Source organism: Perognathus longimembris, chromosome 23 (genome assembly GCF_023159225.1).
Source record: "Perognathus longimembris pacificus isolate PPM17 chromosome 23, ASM2315922v1, whole genome shotgun sequence".
In the NCBI taxonomy this organism is placed as follows: Eukaryota; Metazoa; Chordata; class Mammalia; order Rodentia; family Heteromyidae; genus Perognathus; species Perognathus longimembris.
In genome coordinates this window covers 23,500,009-23,519,226 of record NC_063183.1, presented here as the reverse complement: position 1 = coordinate 23,519,226, position 19,218 = coordinate 23,500,009, and the positions used below count along the sequence as shown (strand labels likewise).

The following is a 19,218-nucleotide window of genomic DNA, read 5'->3' as shown; positions in this document are numbered from 1 at the left end:
TCAAAACAACCACACGTGCCTGCCAGAAACCAACAAAAGTTCCTCCAAAGAAAGGCCTGGGGCTTCAGGCTTCCCAGAGAAAGCCCTCTGAGGAAAACTGAAGATGAGCGGATATATACACATAGATCATACCTATATGGTATAGATATGATCAACCTGATCAAAGTATGGTATATGCATGTATTAGATACCTTTGAATAGGAAATAGGCACTTTAACAAAAATAAATATAGGAAGTTGAAGTACATCCTGTGTGTGATACAGGTTCTACTGGGAGGGAGAGGGCAAACAGAGTAAGCGAAGGATGGTAAATATATATATATGAATGTATATGTGCATGAAAAGGGAAGAATGAAGGTTGCTGTGTCTGGTTTGGGAAAAAAGGAGAAAGAATGATGGAAGGGGCTTAATGGATGTGTTTAAATGGATATGTTAGAGTACAACTATTTGAACAACTTGATGCTAACTAGCAAAAGAAAATAAAAATCAACCCTAGGAATTAAGGTTATGAGAATACTAGAGCCATCTTCATTTCCTACCCAGGAGAGGATGTCCCTCCCTCTACACTGAAAACCACTACGTGTTTCCTACCTTTTTTTTCTTGTCTGGAAGGGGATTAAGGCAGTTTTCATTGAACATATAGCTTTACATTGACAGTGACCCCCAGAACAATGGCATTTATTTCTTAACTGGGCGCAAGACCTCTTGCGCCTTGTGAAGCCACTGAGAAACACAGGTGGTTTGCAAGGCCCTGCTTATCTCTTCGGCACTGGACGTACGCCCAAGTGTTCTTGAGTGGTCTGCCGCATGGAAGGCCCTCATCTGCCGTCTACCAAGGATGTCATGGCGCCATTTTACCATTTATTATTTCAAGTGACTGTATCTTAGAGGTTTCTTTATAAGGAGATAGCACTTTAAAGGTGTATTCTCTTTTATAGCGCAAGGAGAGAGTAAAGGAGGAGGAGGAAGCAGAGGAGAAGCGCTGTGTCCTGGTTTCATGCCGCATGCCTGATAAGTCACTCAGCCTCCCAGCCATCTGTTTCTCCAGGATGTACCAGAGGTAGACATTGCTCATACAAATCCTTCCTGTCCTTGACAGACATCAGGAATCAATGGTAGGGGCTGGGGATATGGCCTAGTGGCAAGAGTGCTTGCCTCATATACATGAAACCCTGGGTTCAATTCCCCAGCACCACATATACAGAGAATGGCCAGAAGTGGCGCTGTGGCTCAAGTGGCAGAGTGCTAGCCTTGAGCAAAAAGAAGCCAGGGGACAGTGCTCAGGCCCTGAGTCTCAAGTGCCAGGACTGGCAAAAAAAAAAAAAAAAAAGAATCAATGGTAACACTTTCTAACTGAACTTCTGAATACTTTCTTCAACATGGCACTTTAGAATTGAATGGAAGATACCATTTACATATATTGTACAGAGTTCCAAGACTGTATACCTGAAGTCCTGGACAAATAGCATACATGACCACCAGTGGGCGCTCAGTAAGAAGGTGACTCCGGAGATGTTTGTGATGTAAGTTTTTTCCTACTAAGTGTGTATTTAAGGTCTCCTAGCTATTGACAGCATCTCTGACACCTGCAGAACCCATCCTCTGCTTCCACAGATGATGACCTCCTTTCTCATTTATATCTAGCTATGGTTTTTTGTTTTGTTTTGCTGGTCCTGGGGTTTGAACTCTTGAGAATGGGTGCTTGCCCCTGAGCTTTTAAAAGGGCCCAAGGTTAATGCTCTACATCTTCAGCCCACAGGTCCATTTCCAGCTTCTTCTGTTGGTTAACTGGAAGTGAGTGTCTCATGGACTTTGCTGCCCAGGCTGGCTTTGAACCATGATCCTCAGATCTCAGTCTCCTGAGTCGCTAGGATTATAGACATGAGTCACAGGTCCCTGGCTATGTCTAGCATTTTAATGCACAATGAATGTACTAAAAACAAAATATATGGAAATGCAAGGTTTAGGAAGAAGAGTGCTAAAGCAAACACTTTTTAAAAATCTATACAAGGGGGGCTGGGGATATAGCCTAGTGGAAAGAGTGCCTGCCTCGGATACACGAGGCCCTAGGTTCAATTCCCCAGCACCACATATACAGAAAACGGCCAGAAGCGGCGCTGTGGCTCAAGTGGCAGAGTGCTAGCCTTGAGCAAAAAGGAAGCCAGGGACAGTGCTCAGGCCCTGAGTCCAAGGCCCACGACTGGCCAAAAAAAAAAACAAAAACAAAAACAAAATCTATACAAGGGGGCTGGGGATATAGCCTAGTGGCAAGAGTGCCTGCCTCGGATACACGAGGCCCTAGGTTCGATTCCCCAGCACCACATATACAGAAAACGGCCAGAAGAGGCACTGTGGCTCAAGAGGCAGAGTGCTAGCCTTGAGCGGGAAGAAGCCAGGGACAGTGCTCAGGCCCTGAGTCCAAGGCCCAGGACTGGCCCAAAAAAAAAAAAAAAAAAAATCTATACAAGGTAATTACCATGAACAGATAGAAACCCATTTTGCAAAACGAGGAGGGATTTGTTTCCTGGTAGATTGCATGCATTCAGTATGCCAAGATTATACTTTAACAACCAAGTCCTACTAAAGAATCATTTTTCTGGTTTGGTTAGGAAGAGATAGATTCACAGAGCTAGAAGGGGCCTTGGGCAGAACCAGTGTAACGCAATTCATAAACTTAACAAAAGAAATCCAACGACAGAGCCAAAGCTTTGCATCCCCAATTAGTGGCAGAATAGGAACTCGAACCCCCATGTCCTGAATCACATCCCAATTATCTATCTATCTATCTATCTGCCATTTGGAAAGCAGGCTCAAGAGCTGACCAGGAATGTGAGAAACCTCCAATGCATCTTTTCACAAGCTTTCCTAGAACATATTCAGCAGAGAAATTGTGGTTGAGTGCCTTCTTCCTTCAACACAATCCACACAGGTAAGTAGAAAGATGGTGTTTTGGGTTTTTTTTTTTTTTTTTCATTTCCTTTCTTGAAGGCAAGCCGTGTTAAGCAAGCAGTGTTGATTTCTAGGAGTAATGTGTTGTCACTGCGGGATGAGATCTGGGGACCTGTTCTACAATGTGCGCAGGTGCTGGGACAGGAACTTGTGCCAGAGAAGAGCAGCCAAATTATTCAGATTCTCGAGTCGCACATTCTTTTCCTGGGCTTCCTGAAGAGGTGTTTTGTGCTCTTCCAACCACAGGGCTGTATCTGAGGGGCCTGGAAGGGGGACTTCAAAAAGTAAACAGCAAAACGAAACAACCATTTTGGGCTTTTTTAATTAATTATTTATTTAGTGTCAAAGTGATGTACAGAGGGGTTACAGTTTCATACGTAAGGCAGTGAGTACATTTCTTATCAAACTTGTTACCTCCTCCCTCATTTTTCTCCCATTTTCCTCCCTTTCTAATTCCACCCCCCCCCCAAAAAAATAACCATTTTCTAATGACTTCTCTCAGGAAGGCTGACTTTGGATGAGCAGAGGAAAAGGAATTGCCAGCTTCTACTGCTTTAGGAGCTAGTTACCATTTCATTCCATCTCAAGTAAGTGGTTTTTCATCTGGCCCTTTCTCTGTAGAATCTCAGTATCCAAGGCTAAAAGAAAGAAACTTTATAGTCACAGATGTTGGATCATAGTTTTCTCTCTCAGTTCAGGGAATTAAAATTAAAATTCAGAATGCCACTTTATTAGAGACACTCTCCATGTAAGCATTTGCAAAAAAAAGAAAAAGACCCCTAAGTATAATTTCCTTCTGTAAATATTTCATAGCATCCTATGTTCTCAGCACCTGGGCAGGAAATGTCACACATAGTCTTTGCCTGGCTTGGAAATCCCACCTTCCCAGTGGAATGCCTTCCAGAACTCTAACGAAGAGGACGCTCCACACCAGTGAAGGCTTTCTACCAATCAGAAGTCGTAAAGACATAGATCCATCATAGTCTCCAAGGGACATGGGCAGACACACGAGAGGAGAATATGATTAAAACAGGCATGCTTATACAGGCGTGTTTTTCGAAGCCCAATTCAATTTTTCTTTCTTGAAAGAGACCATGAGGATCCATGGAACAGATGGACCACTTACTGTCTGGGCCATGTTGAGGATAGAGGGTCATGGGCCATCTAGTTCTATGATTCAGAATGCCTGAGGCTGTGCGTGTGTTCGGAGACAAAAGCTTTATGGAAGTTCTCTGTTACATGTAAGGGATCTAAACGTGCAGTGTACTAATAAAAAAAAAAAAATAAGAAAAGATCACCAGGATAACAAGGTAACATGCAAGCCTATTTCCTGCCCAGGTTAAATGTAGAGTTGCTTAGTTCATCCAAGTTTGACCGTTAAATATTATGGGGGATGAGTCTATGTATGTACAACAAAGTAAAGAAATAGGACAGTGAATGAAGGGGGGCAATGCAGTCAAGAACTCCTACAAAATTAAGAAAAGTGAGGAAAAGGGTGGGTTGGGGGATGGGTGAGAATGTTGATAGGGACGACACTGATCAAGACGCGCTGGATTCATAAGCTGATTTGTTGAATGGCAACTCTTTTGAACAACTAAAGATTTAAAGAAGAAGAAATGGAAATTCACTAAGGACTGAGGTGATTAACCTCGAAAGTATTTCTTCATGTTCTCATGCAACACTGTAGGACAGAGCTGCTAGAATTGAAAGATCAGCCTGCCTTTTCCCACCTGTGCAAGTCCTGAGCAAACAACTTAAGCTCTCTGAGCTTTCTGGCCTCCTCTATAAAAGAAATGAAAGTTTAAATAAAAAAAACAAATCAGACCTTCACATCTTGCAGAGCCATGAGACAGAATGTGCATACGCCCTAGTCTTTTAGTAGAAGTTTGTCCTCTCCCTTACGTTCCTGGAAGAAAAGTCTCCTGGCTTTATCTCTTCCTCCTATAGCTTAACAGAGCAAGGGGCGAGCAGTCAATACTCTGAAGATATACTAAACCGCACTCCTGTTGAAAGAGGCAGGGACAGGAAAGCCAATCCCGACGGGCTGTCAGCAGGGATCAGATTCATCAAAAGCTTTCAGATGCTTTATAATCTCAGAGGGTATTTGGATAAAGACACAAAGCAGTGAAGCTTAGCCATATAGGCTGTATCTTGACCACTTGTGGAGCAAGTAGTTGAACAGGGGAGAAATCAGACTCAGCCATTCAATTCTTCAACTCAGCAAAGTGGCCTTGACTACAGTAGACAGAGAAAATGCCATGAATTTTCTAACTGGGAAATCTTAACGCTGCGGAATTCTCAAAGCAGTAGGTATTAATAGAAGTTAGGTATAAATAATTTCCTATCCTTAATGAATCTTTGGCATAAAGCTGCCATGTTTTATTTCTGTAATAAAAGGTTTTGTTATTTTAATAGGAAATGTTTGGAATGATTTGTGTGTTAAACCCTCTAGTATGCGGTACCTTGGAGAATTAAATATTACTCAGCTGTCCATTAAACTGCTTTTTGGGTCATCAAAGGAGAGTACTGAGTTGCATATCAATAGCCAATATCTATTGAATATAAAAAATTCAGCTATGTTTAATTAAATATGCAAAGAATAGTTTGAGGACTTGTCAGATGGTATTTATCTCCTTTTACAGGATGACTTCAGTAGTTCTCTTGATGATCTTTAAAGACATTCATGAACAACAGACAGCACTACCATTGAAGTATATCAAATTTTAAAAATCATATTGATGACTATCTCACTATAGTATCCTACAAATCTAGTAGACTTCAAGTAGTATAATTTTTTTAAACTCTTTACCTTTGAGGGGAAAAAAAATCCTCAGTCTTCGTTTACTTTTAAGTAAAAGGCTACAGAAAGAACACTAATGGAGCAAGTGTTTGATCCTTTCTAGGGAAGGCGAACAAGCTCTTTCTTGAAATATCTGTAGCTAAGGGTTCTGAGGACTTTCACTCTGTGCTTTACCTCAAGCCAACACATCTGGCTAAAAAATGAAGAAAGTCAGGTGCCAATGACTCATATCTGCAGCCCTAGCTCCTCAGAAGACCGAGTTATGAGGATCATGGTTCAAAGCCAGCCCAGGCGAGAAAGACCCCACAAGACTCTTATCTCCAATTAACCACCAAAAGGCCAGAAGCAGAGCTGGGGCTCAAGTGGTAGGGTGCTAGCCTAGAGCAATAACGTTCAGGAAGAACACTTAGACCTTGAATTCACACCCCAGGGCCGGTACCAAAAAAAGAAAAGTAAAAAGTTAAAAAAAATGACCAAGCACCAGTGGATCACGCCTGTAATCCTAGCTACTCAGAAGGCTAAGATCTGAGGATCGAGGTTCAAAGCCAGACCAGGGAAGTAAAGTCCATGAGACTCTTATCTCCAATAACCACCAGAAAACCAGAAGGGGTGCTGTGGCTCAAGTGGTAGAGTGCTAACCTTGAGCTGAAGAGCTCAGGGACAGTGCCCAAGCCCAGAGTTCAAGGCCCATGACCAACCAAAAAAAAGGCATCGTACAGGACAATCATCTAGATGATGGATTCTATTTTTTCCTTTCAGGTAATGTTTTCGGGGCTGGGGATATGGCCTAGTGGCAAGAGGGCTTGCCTCGTATACATGAAGCCCTGGGTTCAATTCCCCAGCACCATATATATAGAAAACGGCCAGAAGGGGTGCTGTGGCTCAAGTGGCAGAGTGCTAGCCTTGAGCAAAAAGAAGCCAGGGACAGTGCTCAGGCCCTGAGTCCAAGGCCCAGGACTGGCAAAAAAAAAAAAAAACAGAAAAAAAAAACCAACTCAATAATGTTTTGGTATTATAAAGCATAGCCTTTGTTCAGTAGGTGTAACCGTTGGCAAACAAAACATGACTTCCCCATTTGCTTTGCCACAGACTAATTTACCAATTCTAATTTTAACTCAATTAACAATTTCAATAATGGACTGCCCAATACTGTATACCATAGATGGCACTTGTGCTATGACCTAAATTGAAAGGTAAGAAAGAGAAGATCTCACTAGAAATGACTGCACCTGCACTCCATGTGTGGTCCAGAGAAACAAGGTGACATTTTCAAGTAACTTGAAGGCATTTTTTTTTTTTTTTTTGGCCAGTCCTGGGGCTTGGACTCAGGGCCTGAGCACTGTCCCTGGCTTCTTTTTGCTCAAGGCTAGCACCCTGCCACTTGAGCCACAGCGCCACTTCTGGCCATTTTCTGTATATGTGGTGCTGGGGAATCGAACCCAGGGCCTCATGTATATGAGGCAGGCACTCTTGCCACTAGGCCATATCCCCAGCCCCTGAAGGCATTTCTTGAAGGAGATTTGTCAGGGTCTGACACATTACACCGATGTGCAATGCCCTTGATTGTGTTAATGTTGTAAAGAGATAATAACTAAGGACATCAATGATTAGATAGCACGATCCACCCCAATTCTCACATAGCCATATCTGAAAATGAGAGGACGCTACTTTAACCACTTAGTGCTCTCTTGGATGGGTCACAGTAAAGGTTCCTGGGAAGTCCCCAGGCCCTTGGTTTCCTGATTGCAGGAAGACTCGGTGTTTCATTTGATTCATAATTCCACCGTATTCCTACAACAGATCTCAATGGTCCAGTTTTCCTCTTCTCCCCTAAGTAGATGTCATGTCCTGCTAACACCTGGATTGGGGCTTCTGAAGGCCCTGCTGGTCTTCCTGAATCATAAATACACATGAAGGACCTGAAGATCCGGTTCTGCCTCTTCCTCTAAAACAATTTCTTCCCCAATATTGAGACTTGGAACTTAGAACCTGGGTGCTGGCCCCTTGGCATCTTCATTCAAGGCTATCCTTCTACTACTTGAGCCACAGTTCCATTTCCAGCTTTTTGGTGGTTCACTGGAGATAGTCTTACGGACTTTTCTGTCCAAGCTAGCTTCAAACTGTAATTCTCAGGTCTCAGTCTCCTGAATAGCCAGGATTATGGGTGTGAGCTGCAGGCGCCTGGGCTCACATAATTTCCTAATGGGTCTAACCCCTAGATGTATAAAGATGGGTATATGGCTCAATTTTCTCACCTGTAAAATTAAGATAATAAAACCACCTTACAAAGGGTTCCAAGAGTTACATAAGGGTTATAGGATTACTGAAAAGCCAGGCTCTTTAATGGCCCTGATTCTAAATGTAAACAATCCATTCAAGGCAATTTATTAGTGTTCTTATAAAGCTAATCACCCCTGCCCTGGGTGTATGTTTGTGTTGTTTATTCTTTCATGTCACAATTGCTATTTAAGACCCTTTGTGGAATCCTCAGACATAGTATAAAAGAACAGAGGAAGCCAAGTGAAGGTGGTGAAGACCTTCCAGAAGATTCACTGGGCTCGGAGAATCTTGATGATTCTTAGGACCTCATGAAGGAAGAAAGAGAGGCTACCGCAACCCACCCAGGCTGCCAGCCCAAAGAAGGTCTCCAAAGTGGCTCTGGGAAATTTGCTTTGAGGAGAAAGCTCAGGGAAAGGGGTTTAATGCCCTCTTGTCAGACTGGAGAAAGCAGAATGTAACTTGCTTTCTTTTGTGTGTTCTGTGTAGAAAGCAATGTTCCTTTGCCTATCTTCCCCTAGGTTTAATTAGTCTTCTGTCTTTCTCGGCATTCAGTCAGTTCATTTGCAAATAGAGGACTTCAGAAAGGCTGGGGGCGTTGGGGTAGAGGGAGGTTGAAGTGTTTATTTTCAAAGTCCCAGGGGTCCGCATTTGAAATAGCACACCCGCTTATCTGACTGTTTTTGTTTGTATGATTTTGAATTAGAAGTTTTGGAACAATTCACTTAGAAGATTAAGTTGTCTTCACAATGGGCTTAGTTGTCCCATTATATACAATAGTTAGGCTAGGGTTTAAAAAAAAAAAAAGTCTTTCTATGTCAGTTCCTCATTCCAGCCCAACAATTCTAAAAGATTGAGTCTTCTTTCATTGAATGCCAATTCATTTTATGTTAAATGATGGTCACAAAAACCACAAACCCTCCACCAGACACTTTAGAGTTGCCAGTTCTAAGAGATTTTTAAAAAGCAAAAATAAAAATACATTAAGCTCAGTGCAACAGGAATTTTTTTTTTAACAAATAAAATTTCAGCCCATGCATGTTTCAAGTCATTGGGATATTATGGGATCTACTAGACTAAACGTTATTTATTTCTCCACAAGTTCAAATTTAACTAGATACTCTATCCTTGTTTAACAGGCACTCTTACCCAGTTTTCATGGACGTGGTACACATTCCAAGAACGCCAAGCGAAAAACAGGGCCAATTCCTTCTCCTTATGTTGCACTTTACACCTAACACTACAGACGAGCAGTGTTTCAACAGTTTGGAATAATTCCCAACGTAGGAGCGGATGAAGTAAGACCTCAGGAAATCAAGTCAGCTTTTAACTTACAGGTGAGAGCTGCTTCTAAAGCCACTGGAACCATATTCCACTTGTGGAACTCTCACTACACACACACACAAAAGCAAAGCCACCAGAGGCAAACTGGCATCATCCACCGAGTTAGAAATTCATGTCTTGAACTACTGTGTTTAAAATGCAACACTATCTTTCATTTATGTTGCGTCTTATGGAAAAGCGTCCTATGGAAAAGAGGCTGCCGGTCCCCGGTTGAAGAGAGAGAGAGGCCTTTGCAGCAAAAACGGATTTTTCCAGAGGAGACTAAACATTGGTGCCAGTGGTGCATGCCTGCCACCCTAACTACCCAGGAGGTTAGGCTGTGGGGGGATCATGGTTCAAAGCCAGCCTGGACAGGAAAGGCCATAAGACTTTTATCTCCAATTAAGCACAGAAAAGAGGGGGCGTGGCTAGAAGTGGAGCTGTGGCTCAAGTGACAGAGCACTAGCTTTGAGCCAAAAATAGCTCAGGAACAGCACCTGGGCCCTGAGTTCAGGTCCAGGGACTGGTGCCAAAAACAAAGCGGGTATTATGTAACTCATTCATTTTTGAGGATGGGTTAATATTAAATTTCTGGCTTTTTGGTGGTTCATTGGAGATAAGAGTTTCAAGACTTTCCTTCCTAGGCTGGCTCTGAACTGCAATCCCCATAGATCAGCTTCCTGAGTAGCTAGGTTTACAGGCGTGAGCCACTGGTATGCTGTGTCTATTTAAAATTGCATGGAATTAAAGAATGATGCGGCAGGGGTGTTTTTGTTTTGTTTTTGTAGATGTCAAAGCTCACTTTTCCTCCTTTTCTTTCTCTTCTTCCCTTCCTTTCTTTCTTCCCTCCCTCCTTCCCTCCTCCCTCTCTTGCTCTTTTCTTTCTCTTTTTTTCCTTCTCTCTATCTTTCTCTCTCTTTCTTTTCCCAGAAAAAGGAGGAAAGCAGACACTAACTGCAAAGCTCTAATTAATGTTTAAGAAATCTCTATGTACCATTAAATGTTAGAAAACCCTTACGAAGATTTGATGTCAAAATGAAGCTCCCGTTGGCGCTGAGTCTTGCTAAGAAATAGCACTGAAAGCTGCCACTTGACCCGGAATTCCTCTACAAGAAAAACTAGCCATAACTACATGAGAGGCCTATAGGAGAAAAGGGCCCGAATGTCAACTTCATTCCCAGTGGCCCCATATGGTCTGCTCGCTCTTCCTGGGATGATAAATTACTGGCAGAATCCTTACCTGCCTTCCGTTTGATCTCCTCTCAGCAAGATGGGGTTTTGATGTGAAGAACTCCAGATCTCTTAGGTCAGAGACAAAGAGCCATGGCACTGACCTGCCAAGTGCTAAGTCTCTATTAGACTCAGTGAAAAGCTGAAAGCCCCTGACAAGTTCCCTGGCCTCTGGCTTTCCCAGCCGTTCGTGGCTGCCATGAGCTTAGCTTAGCTTGGCAGAAAAGCTGTTGGAACAGCTTGGAGGAGAAGCAACCTCCAACCTCTCCTTCCTATCCCTGTTATCAAGTTAAAGAAAGTTGGTGTTTCCTGAAGCAAGGAATTCTCTTGCCCTAACTTCTAGTACTATAAATCTAACAATCATGAAACACTTTTTTTTTTTTTTTTTTGGCCAGTCCTGGGCCTTGGACTCAGGGCCTGAGCACTGTCCCTGGCTTCTTCCCGCTCAAGGCTAGCACTCTGCCACTTGAGCCACAGCGCCGCTTCTGGCTGTTTTCTGTATATGTGGTGCTGGGGAATCGAACCTAGGGCCTCGTGTATCCGAGGCAGGCACTCTAGCCACTAGGCTATCTCCCCAGCCCATGAAACACTTTTTATTGTTTTTGTGCTAGTCCTAGGGCTTGAACTCAGAGCCTAGGTGCTGTCCCTGAGCTTTTTTTTTTTGGTTCAAGGCTAGCACTCTATCACTTAAGCCACAGGTCCACTTCTGGCTTTTTGGTAGTTCATTGGAGATAAGAGTCTCAAAGACTTTCCTGCGTGGGCTGGCTTTGAACCTTGACCTTCAGATCCCAGCCTTCTTTGTAGCTAGGATTACAGGCATATGCTACTGACTCCCTACTCATAAAACATTTTTATTTTGATTCCCAGTGGGTCTTTAGGACACTACTAATTGTAACGTATAAGAGAATCATTTATGGATAGTTCAGTGAACTGCTGTATGGTATTATCAATATATTCTTGGGAAATATTTTTAACAAAATTGAATACAAATCTGGGGTCACAGGAGGAGTGCAACTAGTTATCTTGCCCATTTTCCTGATCCCAGGCTCAGGGCCCCTTCTTGTAAGCATGGTCTAAGTGGGTTAAGCATGGTGCATCTGATTCTATATTTTCATTGTATAGGTAATAAAAGTTTAAGTCCAAGGGATTTAAACAATTTATCCAGTCTCACAAAGTATTTTCCAATCTCCGATGCCTAATACAAAGGCAACACTCAATAAACGACTGAGTGATAGTGCTCAGTTATTGGTTCAATAAAAATATTTATTGTGAAGAGCTGGGACCAGAACCCTTGTCTTCCAGTGCTTAGACCACAGCATCCTGAGGGGTTTCTAGTTCAGAGGAAGGAGCAAGGAGGAACAAGGTGTGTGTGTGTGGGGGGGGGTATCTCCCATCTTCAAATGTGTGCTTTCACAGAAATACGTTCAAAGGAAGTTACTTCAAAATACTTAATAGTCTAGGCATTTTATCTACTACTCTACTGTGCTTGATTTTATTCTCTAATTCACACACATGCACACACACACACACACACACACACACACTTCATTTATTCATCTGCCCAAACCAAGATGTATGGACCACACAATGTGTCGAAGCAGCCATCATTACCAGCTCTCAGGAAGACTGCAAGGCCAGGAAGGAAACTAATCTAAGCATTAAGAATATTCCCGGGTGTGACATTATCGAACACAGACATTATTTAATGGTAGTAATAAAAAAAAAAAAAACACAGGAATTCCAAAGAAGCACAAAGTAGTAGGCTATCACTTTAACTTATGTTAATACTTTTAATATATAGTAACTATTATATTTTAATCCTCTTCCTATTTCTACAACGGAGAGTTAGAATCACAAATAAACCCCATAGCATTGCTCTCTACAACTAAGTTACTAGTGACTTTGCGAGCATTCACTAAAGGCAAAAATGTTTGGTTTGTCACCATAAAATGGCACTCCTGTACCCGCACGACTGTGTGCACATGGATTCCCAATGCGGAGGCACAACTGGCTTACTTCAGACGATCAAGAGCTGCAAATACCACTGCTTTGTGTTCTGCTTTTCCTAAGCTTTCTCTTTTTCTCGGTTGGAGCTCCTGGTAATGACACCAGAATGTGGGCAAATCTCATTAGACTCCCTGCTGTTTACAAGACAGGATTTATGCTCAATGTGTCGAATGCGACGACACACATCACTAAATGGCTAAAGCCACCACCCAGGCTTCAATCTGAGAAACACTGCACTCAGGACAAATACTGACCAGCACAGAAAAAAAACGTGCCAGAGCAATTACAGCCAACACATGTAGTCTTTCAAGAGTACACCAATAAATACCCATTTGTGAAGGTTAATTTAATGCAACCCAGCCTGTTATCTGGAATAGCATGTGTCACCGATTCAATCCATTAAGTAATTACTCAATTCTCAAGAGGGATCGCAGAAGTCAAATGTGGATATTGCAGGTTCGCTGCTTCTGGTTTCCCTAAGGACCCCTCAGGCCAACAGCTGGAAGGGGAGGCCAAGGTTCCCAAGCATTCCGAAGCACTGCACGGAAGCAGGTGAGTCTAATGGTGCCAGCAGCGTCCTCTCGGGCCTGTCCTGAGGGGAACACCTCGATAGGCACAACACAAATACCACTGGGGGAAAACTAAAAAGGAGATGGAGGGCTGGGGGCTTGGCGCTTGGTAGAACTTTTGTTTAGCCCCTAGTTCAAACCCCAGTACCACCACTAAAAAAAGAGGAAGGAAGGAAGAAAGGGAGAGGAGGAAAGAGGAAGGAAGGAAGGAAGGAAGGAAGGAAGGAAGGAAGGAAGGAAGGAAGAAGGAAGGAAGGAAGGAAGGAAGGATGGGAGGGAGGGAGGGAGGGAGGGAGGGAGGGAGGGAGGGAGGGAGGGAGGGAGGAAGGGAGGGAGGGAGGGAGGAAGGGAGGGAGGGAGGAAGGGAGGGAGGGAGGGAAAGGATTAAAAACAGGAGCAAGTCCAAGTGGGAAGTAAAGGGAGAAAGAGAAATGTATTTCCTCTGAAAGTGAAAACAGAAATCTGAAGCCTACAAGATCCAACTTAAAGAAAACACTCTGGGGGCCGGGAGTGTGGCCTAGTGGTAGAGTGCTTGCCTTGCATATATGAAGCTCTGGGTTCGATTCCTCAGCACCACATATATAGAAAAAGCCAGAAATGGCGCTGTGGCTCAAGTGGCAGAGTGCTTTGAGCAAAAAGAAGCCAGGGACAGTGCTCAGGCTCTGAGTTCAAACCTCAGGACTGGCACACAAAAAAAACCACAAAACCCACTCTGTCACTATTTTCTGTGTGGGATTCATACACTCCAGTGACCACTCCCTTGGAATGCTGTTTGTTTAAAAAGCTTTGGAGCCGGTGTGAATTCCCCGCTATGCATTCCCGGCGTGGCCAGTGGGACCTGACAGCTCTTCAGCCACAGGGAGAGATGACTGCGCAGAATGGGCGGGCGCCAGAGGACTTACGGCCACTCAGCTGGCAGGTGTGTCTCCCACGTAGGTAATAATCAAATCACACACAGTGTCGGCCTACCAGAGGGGAGGGGGTAGGAGACTCGAAGGCATGTATCTGCATTCAACACCCTCACACGTCACCACCCCACATGAATCTTAATGTCCACAACGGAGAAAGCCACTTTTTAAATGCAATACAAGTGAACCAACAGGTGTTATTAGGGATGGTGTGTGACTAACTGGTCACACTTAGCCAGGTGATTCAAACCTCAAGTACCAAATGGCTTTAGCCCAATCCTTCTACCTTTCTCCATGGTTCACACTGCTGCTAGTGGTAGTTGCGCACAATACTGACTTCAGTTTGGCAGCAGTAGGCAAAGAATTAGGTGTGAGATGTCCTGGTAAAAGACTCAGCAGTGATCTCGGCTACTTGGGAGGCAGAGACTATTGGGAGGATCGTACTTTAAGGCCAACCAGGGCAAAAGGTTAGTGAGAACCCATCTTAACCAGCAAGCAGGGCGTAGTGGTTCAGAAGGCCTAGGCATGGGCTGGGGATATGGCCTAGTGGCAAGAGTGCTTGCCTTGTATACATGAGGCCCTGGGTTCGATTCCCCAGCACCACATATACAGAAAACAGCCAGAAGTGGCGCTGTGGCTCAAGTGGCAGAGTGCTAGCCTTGAGCAAAAAAGAAGCCAGGGACAGTGCTCAGGCCCTGAGTTCAAGCCCCAGGACTGGTCAAAAACAAACAAAAAAAACAGAAGGCTTAGGCAGGAAAATCAGAGACTGCTACTGGCCCAAGGAAGGGCTACTCTATTTGAAAAATGATTTAAAAGTCAAAAAAAGGACTTGGGGCCTAGCTCAAGTGGTGAAGTGCCTTCCTACCAGGTGCAAAGCCCTCAGTTCAAACTGCAAGACCACTGGAGAAAAACACCCAGTAGAGGTGACTACCTAAAGGTTATTGATATCTTATGATTGTCTTGTTTACTTTTATTGTTAGCACAGCAAAGAACAAAGCTTGAATACTGGTATTGCCACCTTTTATTATTGACCCTGGAAAAATTACTAAACTTTAATATGCTTGATTTTCTCCTTATCAAAGGGAGGTATTAGTCAGGCCCTGGTGGCTGTAATCCTAGCTATTCAAGAGGATGAGATCTGAGGATCTAAGTTTGAAGCCAGCCCAGGCAGGAAAGACTGTGGAACTCTTATCTCCAATTAATCAACAAAAAGCCAGAAGCGGAGCTGTGACTCAAGTGGTAGAGAACTAGTCTTGAGAAAAAGTACCCAGGGACAGACCTGAGGCCCTGAGTTCAAAACCTAAGACTGGCACACACATACACAAAGAAACCCACACACACAGAGCATTCATGGACTGGAGAATTTCTGAAGAATTTCCACTGCTGGACACTGAGCTAGGTGCTTCAGAAATACCCAGATGAGTGGTTTACAGAAGCTAGTACTAGCAGAGGAGTGGGCAGTTACCCAGAAAATACAAGCACCACAACAAAAGCTGCACTATCTGTAGATGCAAATAACTACTACAGTTACTCAGAGAATATAAGTTCACTTATAAACAAGTCACGCAAGCAACACTGTTAGGCGTTTATTCACACAGAGCTATAGACACAGAAAGGCAGCCGCCCTTCTTCTACAATAGCTCTGTAAACTTCAAGGAACACATACCTGGCTCAAATCACCTATGAAATCCAAACACAAAGGTAAATGTGTAACAGCAGCTCTGACTTCGACAGGGAGTTACAGCATGAACAAAACACGAAGTACTGTGCTATTTCAAGCCTGGTATAAGGAATAATGAAATTCCTCTGGGATGCTAAGAGGATAAAGCACAGCACGGAATCAGTTATTCAAGATCTTTTCTCCAAGGAATTCTTTCTTTTCAGAATGTCACCTATACGTGTCTTCTCCATGCTTATAAACAAAGAACACACATGAACAACTCATATGTTAGTATAGTATAACTGACAATGGACTGCAATGTTGAATTTTTTTTCATCACTACAGGCTCAACACCTGTGGCTCACAACTGTCATCCTAGCTACTCAGGAGGCTGAGATCTGAGGAGTGAGATTCAAAGCCAGCCTGGGCAGGAAAATGCATGAGACACTTATCTCCAATTAGCCACCAAAAAAGCTGGAAGCAGAGCAGTGGCTCAAGTGGTCAGAACACTAACTAGCTTTGAGCAGAAAAGCCCAGGGACAGCACACCCAGACCCTAAATTCAAGCCTTAGAACTGGTACACACACACACACACACACACACACACACACACACACACACACACACTACAAATCACTAAAAAAAAAAAAAAGCACATACATAGAAAATAAATAAGCAGCTCTTCAGCTTTTGTTCGCCATCGTGGTAACTGCGCCTATCTGTGCTTCTAATCATGTCTTCTCACAAGACTTTCAGAATCAAGCGGTTTCTGGCCAAGAAAGAAAAGCAAAATCGCCCCATTCCCCAGTGGATTCGGATGAAAACTGGTAACAAAATCAGGTACAACTCCAAGAGAAGACACTGGAGGAGAACCAAGCTGGGTCTGTAAGGAGTTGCACCAGATGCCCACATATTTATGCTCTTCCATGAACCAGTCAAGCCGGAACGTCAATACTGCCTGGACTGACAGTTGGGCATATTAAACTGATTTTTCTTTGGTTACTTTAAGAATGGGCACAGTAATAAATATGTGAAACCTTAAAAAAAAAAGAAAATAAATAAGCAAATGATAAACTAGGCAATTTAGAAGGATGCAAAATGGAAGACAAATAGGAAATGAAAGTAAAAACAGTGGCAAGGTATCACTTCACATTTTTTCAAATTGGCAAATCTGATTAAGTCCAAGAACTGCAAGCCTAGTGAGGAGGTAGAACGCTGGGGCTTTGATGTTTCGGTAGGAGGGATGGGAAGCAGGACGGCTGTGTGGGTCAGAAATTTGGCCATCCCTAATTAAGTTGCAGACATATGTATTCCATGAGTTGGCAATCCCTTGCAGCACCGGGCACGTAGGGAGACACACAAAGGGACGATCACTGTAACAACATTCACAGCAAGACATTGGGATTATCTTCAATGTCCAAGGAAGAATGATTTGAAATTGGATACACTGATAGAGTGGAATAATATGCAACAATGGCAATAGATAAGAAAAAAATAAGTAAACATGGATTAGCCTTGAACATATATGATGCTAAGAAAAATAAAGCACATTGCAGAGATAGATGGATGACAGGTACTGCTTAAACGAAATAGTATGTGAAACAATAACACCTAATGTTTATTAGTACTAAATGGATATATGGATGTACATACCTATTAGAAAGATAAATGCTTCCTCTGAGGAAAGCAAGAGAGGAAAGGAAGAAAATGGAGAGAGTTTATAGGAGAAATGGCCTGTAATTTGTGTGTGTGTGTGTGTGTGTGTGTGTGTGTGTGTGTGTGCGCGCGCGTGCGGTCCTGGGGCTTGAACTCAGGGCCTGGAAACTGTCCCTGAACTTTTTTGCTCAAGGCTAGCACTCTACAGCTTGAGTCACAGCTCCATTCCCACATACATATTTTTTAATTATTTTGAACAGTCTCCCTTATCTTTTTCTTTTTTATTCTTATAGACAGGATACAGGTACTTCCATGTCTACCTGGGCAGAAGGAGGTTTTTATCTTGCCAAAGGTTCCGAGAATAAAGAATCTGCTCATGTGGCTCTCCAAAAGCCAGACAGTGGGGAAGAAAGGAAGCAGGGCATAGCTTCTTCTGGGAGCAATAGAGCTGAACTGAAGCAAATAGACTACAATTAGAGTGTTTACTCCCAGACATTCTAATTTTTAACCACATTGTTTCGAGGGCAATTAACCCCCCTTCCCCGTTTACCCCCAGGGAAGTTGAGAGCTGCAACAGAAGTCAGGGTGCTGCAATCACCCCCATTATTATTCCAGGGGGCATTTTCAAAGCCTGAAGTGTTTTCGAATTCTGTGACTTGGTAAAGCCTTGCTGTAAATACACTGGAAAGAGTCTTTTGGTCACTCAGTGCTCCCCTAACAGTATTTTTTTAAAAAAGGTTTTAAATAATAAACGTATCTTAAAAGTATGACAAGTTATAGCAAAATGCTAAAGATGAGAAGTTTCTGATTTGGAGAATGCCAGGCATCTAAAGAGTTCAATGGGATGGAGCTTGAAGATAATTCTGCAAGGCAATTAAAAATTAACCCAGGTGACATTATGGCAGTCAACTGTGTGCATTAGATGTGGTGCTTCTGGAGAATTGAATGACTCTGAAATGACCTGTCACGGGGAATAAAGAAATTAAAGAAATGCAGCTGGGCGCCCATGGCTCCTGCCTGTAACCCTAGTTACCAAGGAAAGCCAAGATCTGAGGATCACAGTTCAAAGCCAGCTCGGGAAGGAAAGCCCGTGAGACTCCTATCTTCAAATTACCCGGGGGTGGGGGTGGGGGGGAAGCTGGAAGTGGAGCTATGGGCTCAAATGGTAGTGTGCTAACCTTGAGAGACAAAGCTTGGGGACAGCATCCAGGCCTTGAGTTCAAACCCCAAGGCTGGCGCTCATTGCGTACCCACTAGTGATGGTCTCACAAATCCCATGCACTGTCTCGCACAATCAGAACTAATGGCAGTTTCTTTGGTTATTTATTTATGTATGTATTTACCTAGCTACCTATCACCTGTTTGTCATTCTATATCTATCTATCTATCTATCTATCTATCTATCTATCTATCTATCTATCTATCTATCTATCTAATGCCTGTCCTAAGCTTGAGTTTAAGGCCTGGGTGCCATCTCTAAGCTTTTTTTTACCTAATGCTGTCACTCTACCAATTGAGCCACAGCTTCACTTTCAGCTTTTTGGTCATTAATCCGAAATAAGAGTCTAATGGACTTCTCTGGCCTAGCTGGCTTCAAATCATGACTTTCTAATCTCAGCCTCCTGAATAGCTAGGATTACAGGCATGAACCGCCAGTGCCTGGCTCAAACGCCTGTTTTAATTTACAATGCAGGTTCTTTCTTGTTTTTGTAGTCAAGAGCTTGCCAACTTACTCTAAAATGCAGGCCCTGTGGTCTCGGCTACAAACAACTCTCTCATTGTAGTCCCCAAGAAGCCACAGATAGACAATGGGCTACTGAATGGATGTGGCTCTGTTACA

General features: G+C 43.2%; 2 protein-coding genes across 3 annotated transcripts in view; one reads left to right on the top strand and one right to left on the bottom strand.

Moving 5' to 3' along the window:
* The window catches only part of Aldh1a2 (aldehyde dehydrogenase 1 family member A2), a 59,716-nt gene that overhangs the window by 34,766 nt on the left and 5,732 nt on the right, over window positions 1-19,218 (bottom strand). The window lies entirely within an intron of this gene.
* Window positions 16,393-16,772, top strand: LOC125340883 (60S ribosomal protein L39-like). Its single transcript, XM_048332770.1, has one exon. It carries the CDS (start codon window positions 16,456-16,458, stop codon window positions 16,609-16,611), a length of 156 nt encoding a protein of 51 aa, XP_048188727.1. The 5' UTR covers window positions 16,393-16,455; the 3' UTR covers window positions 16,612-16,772.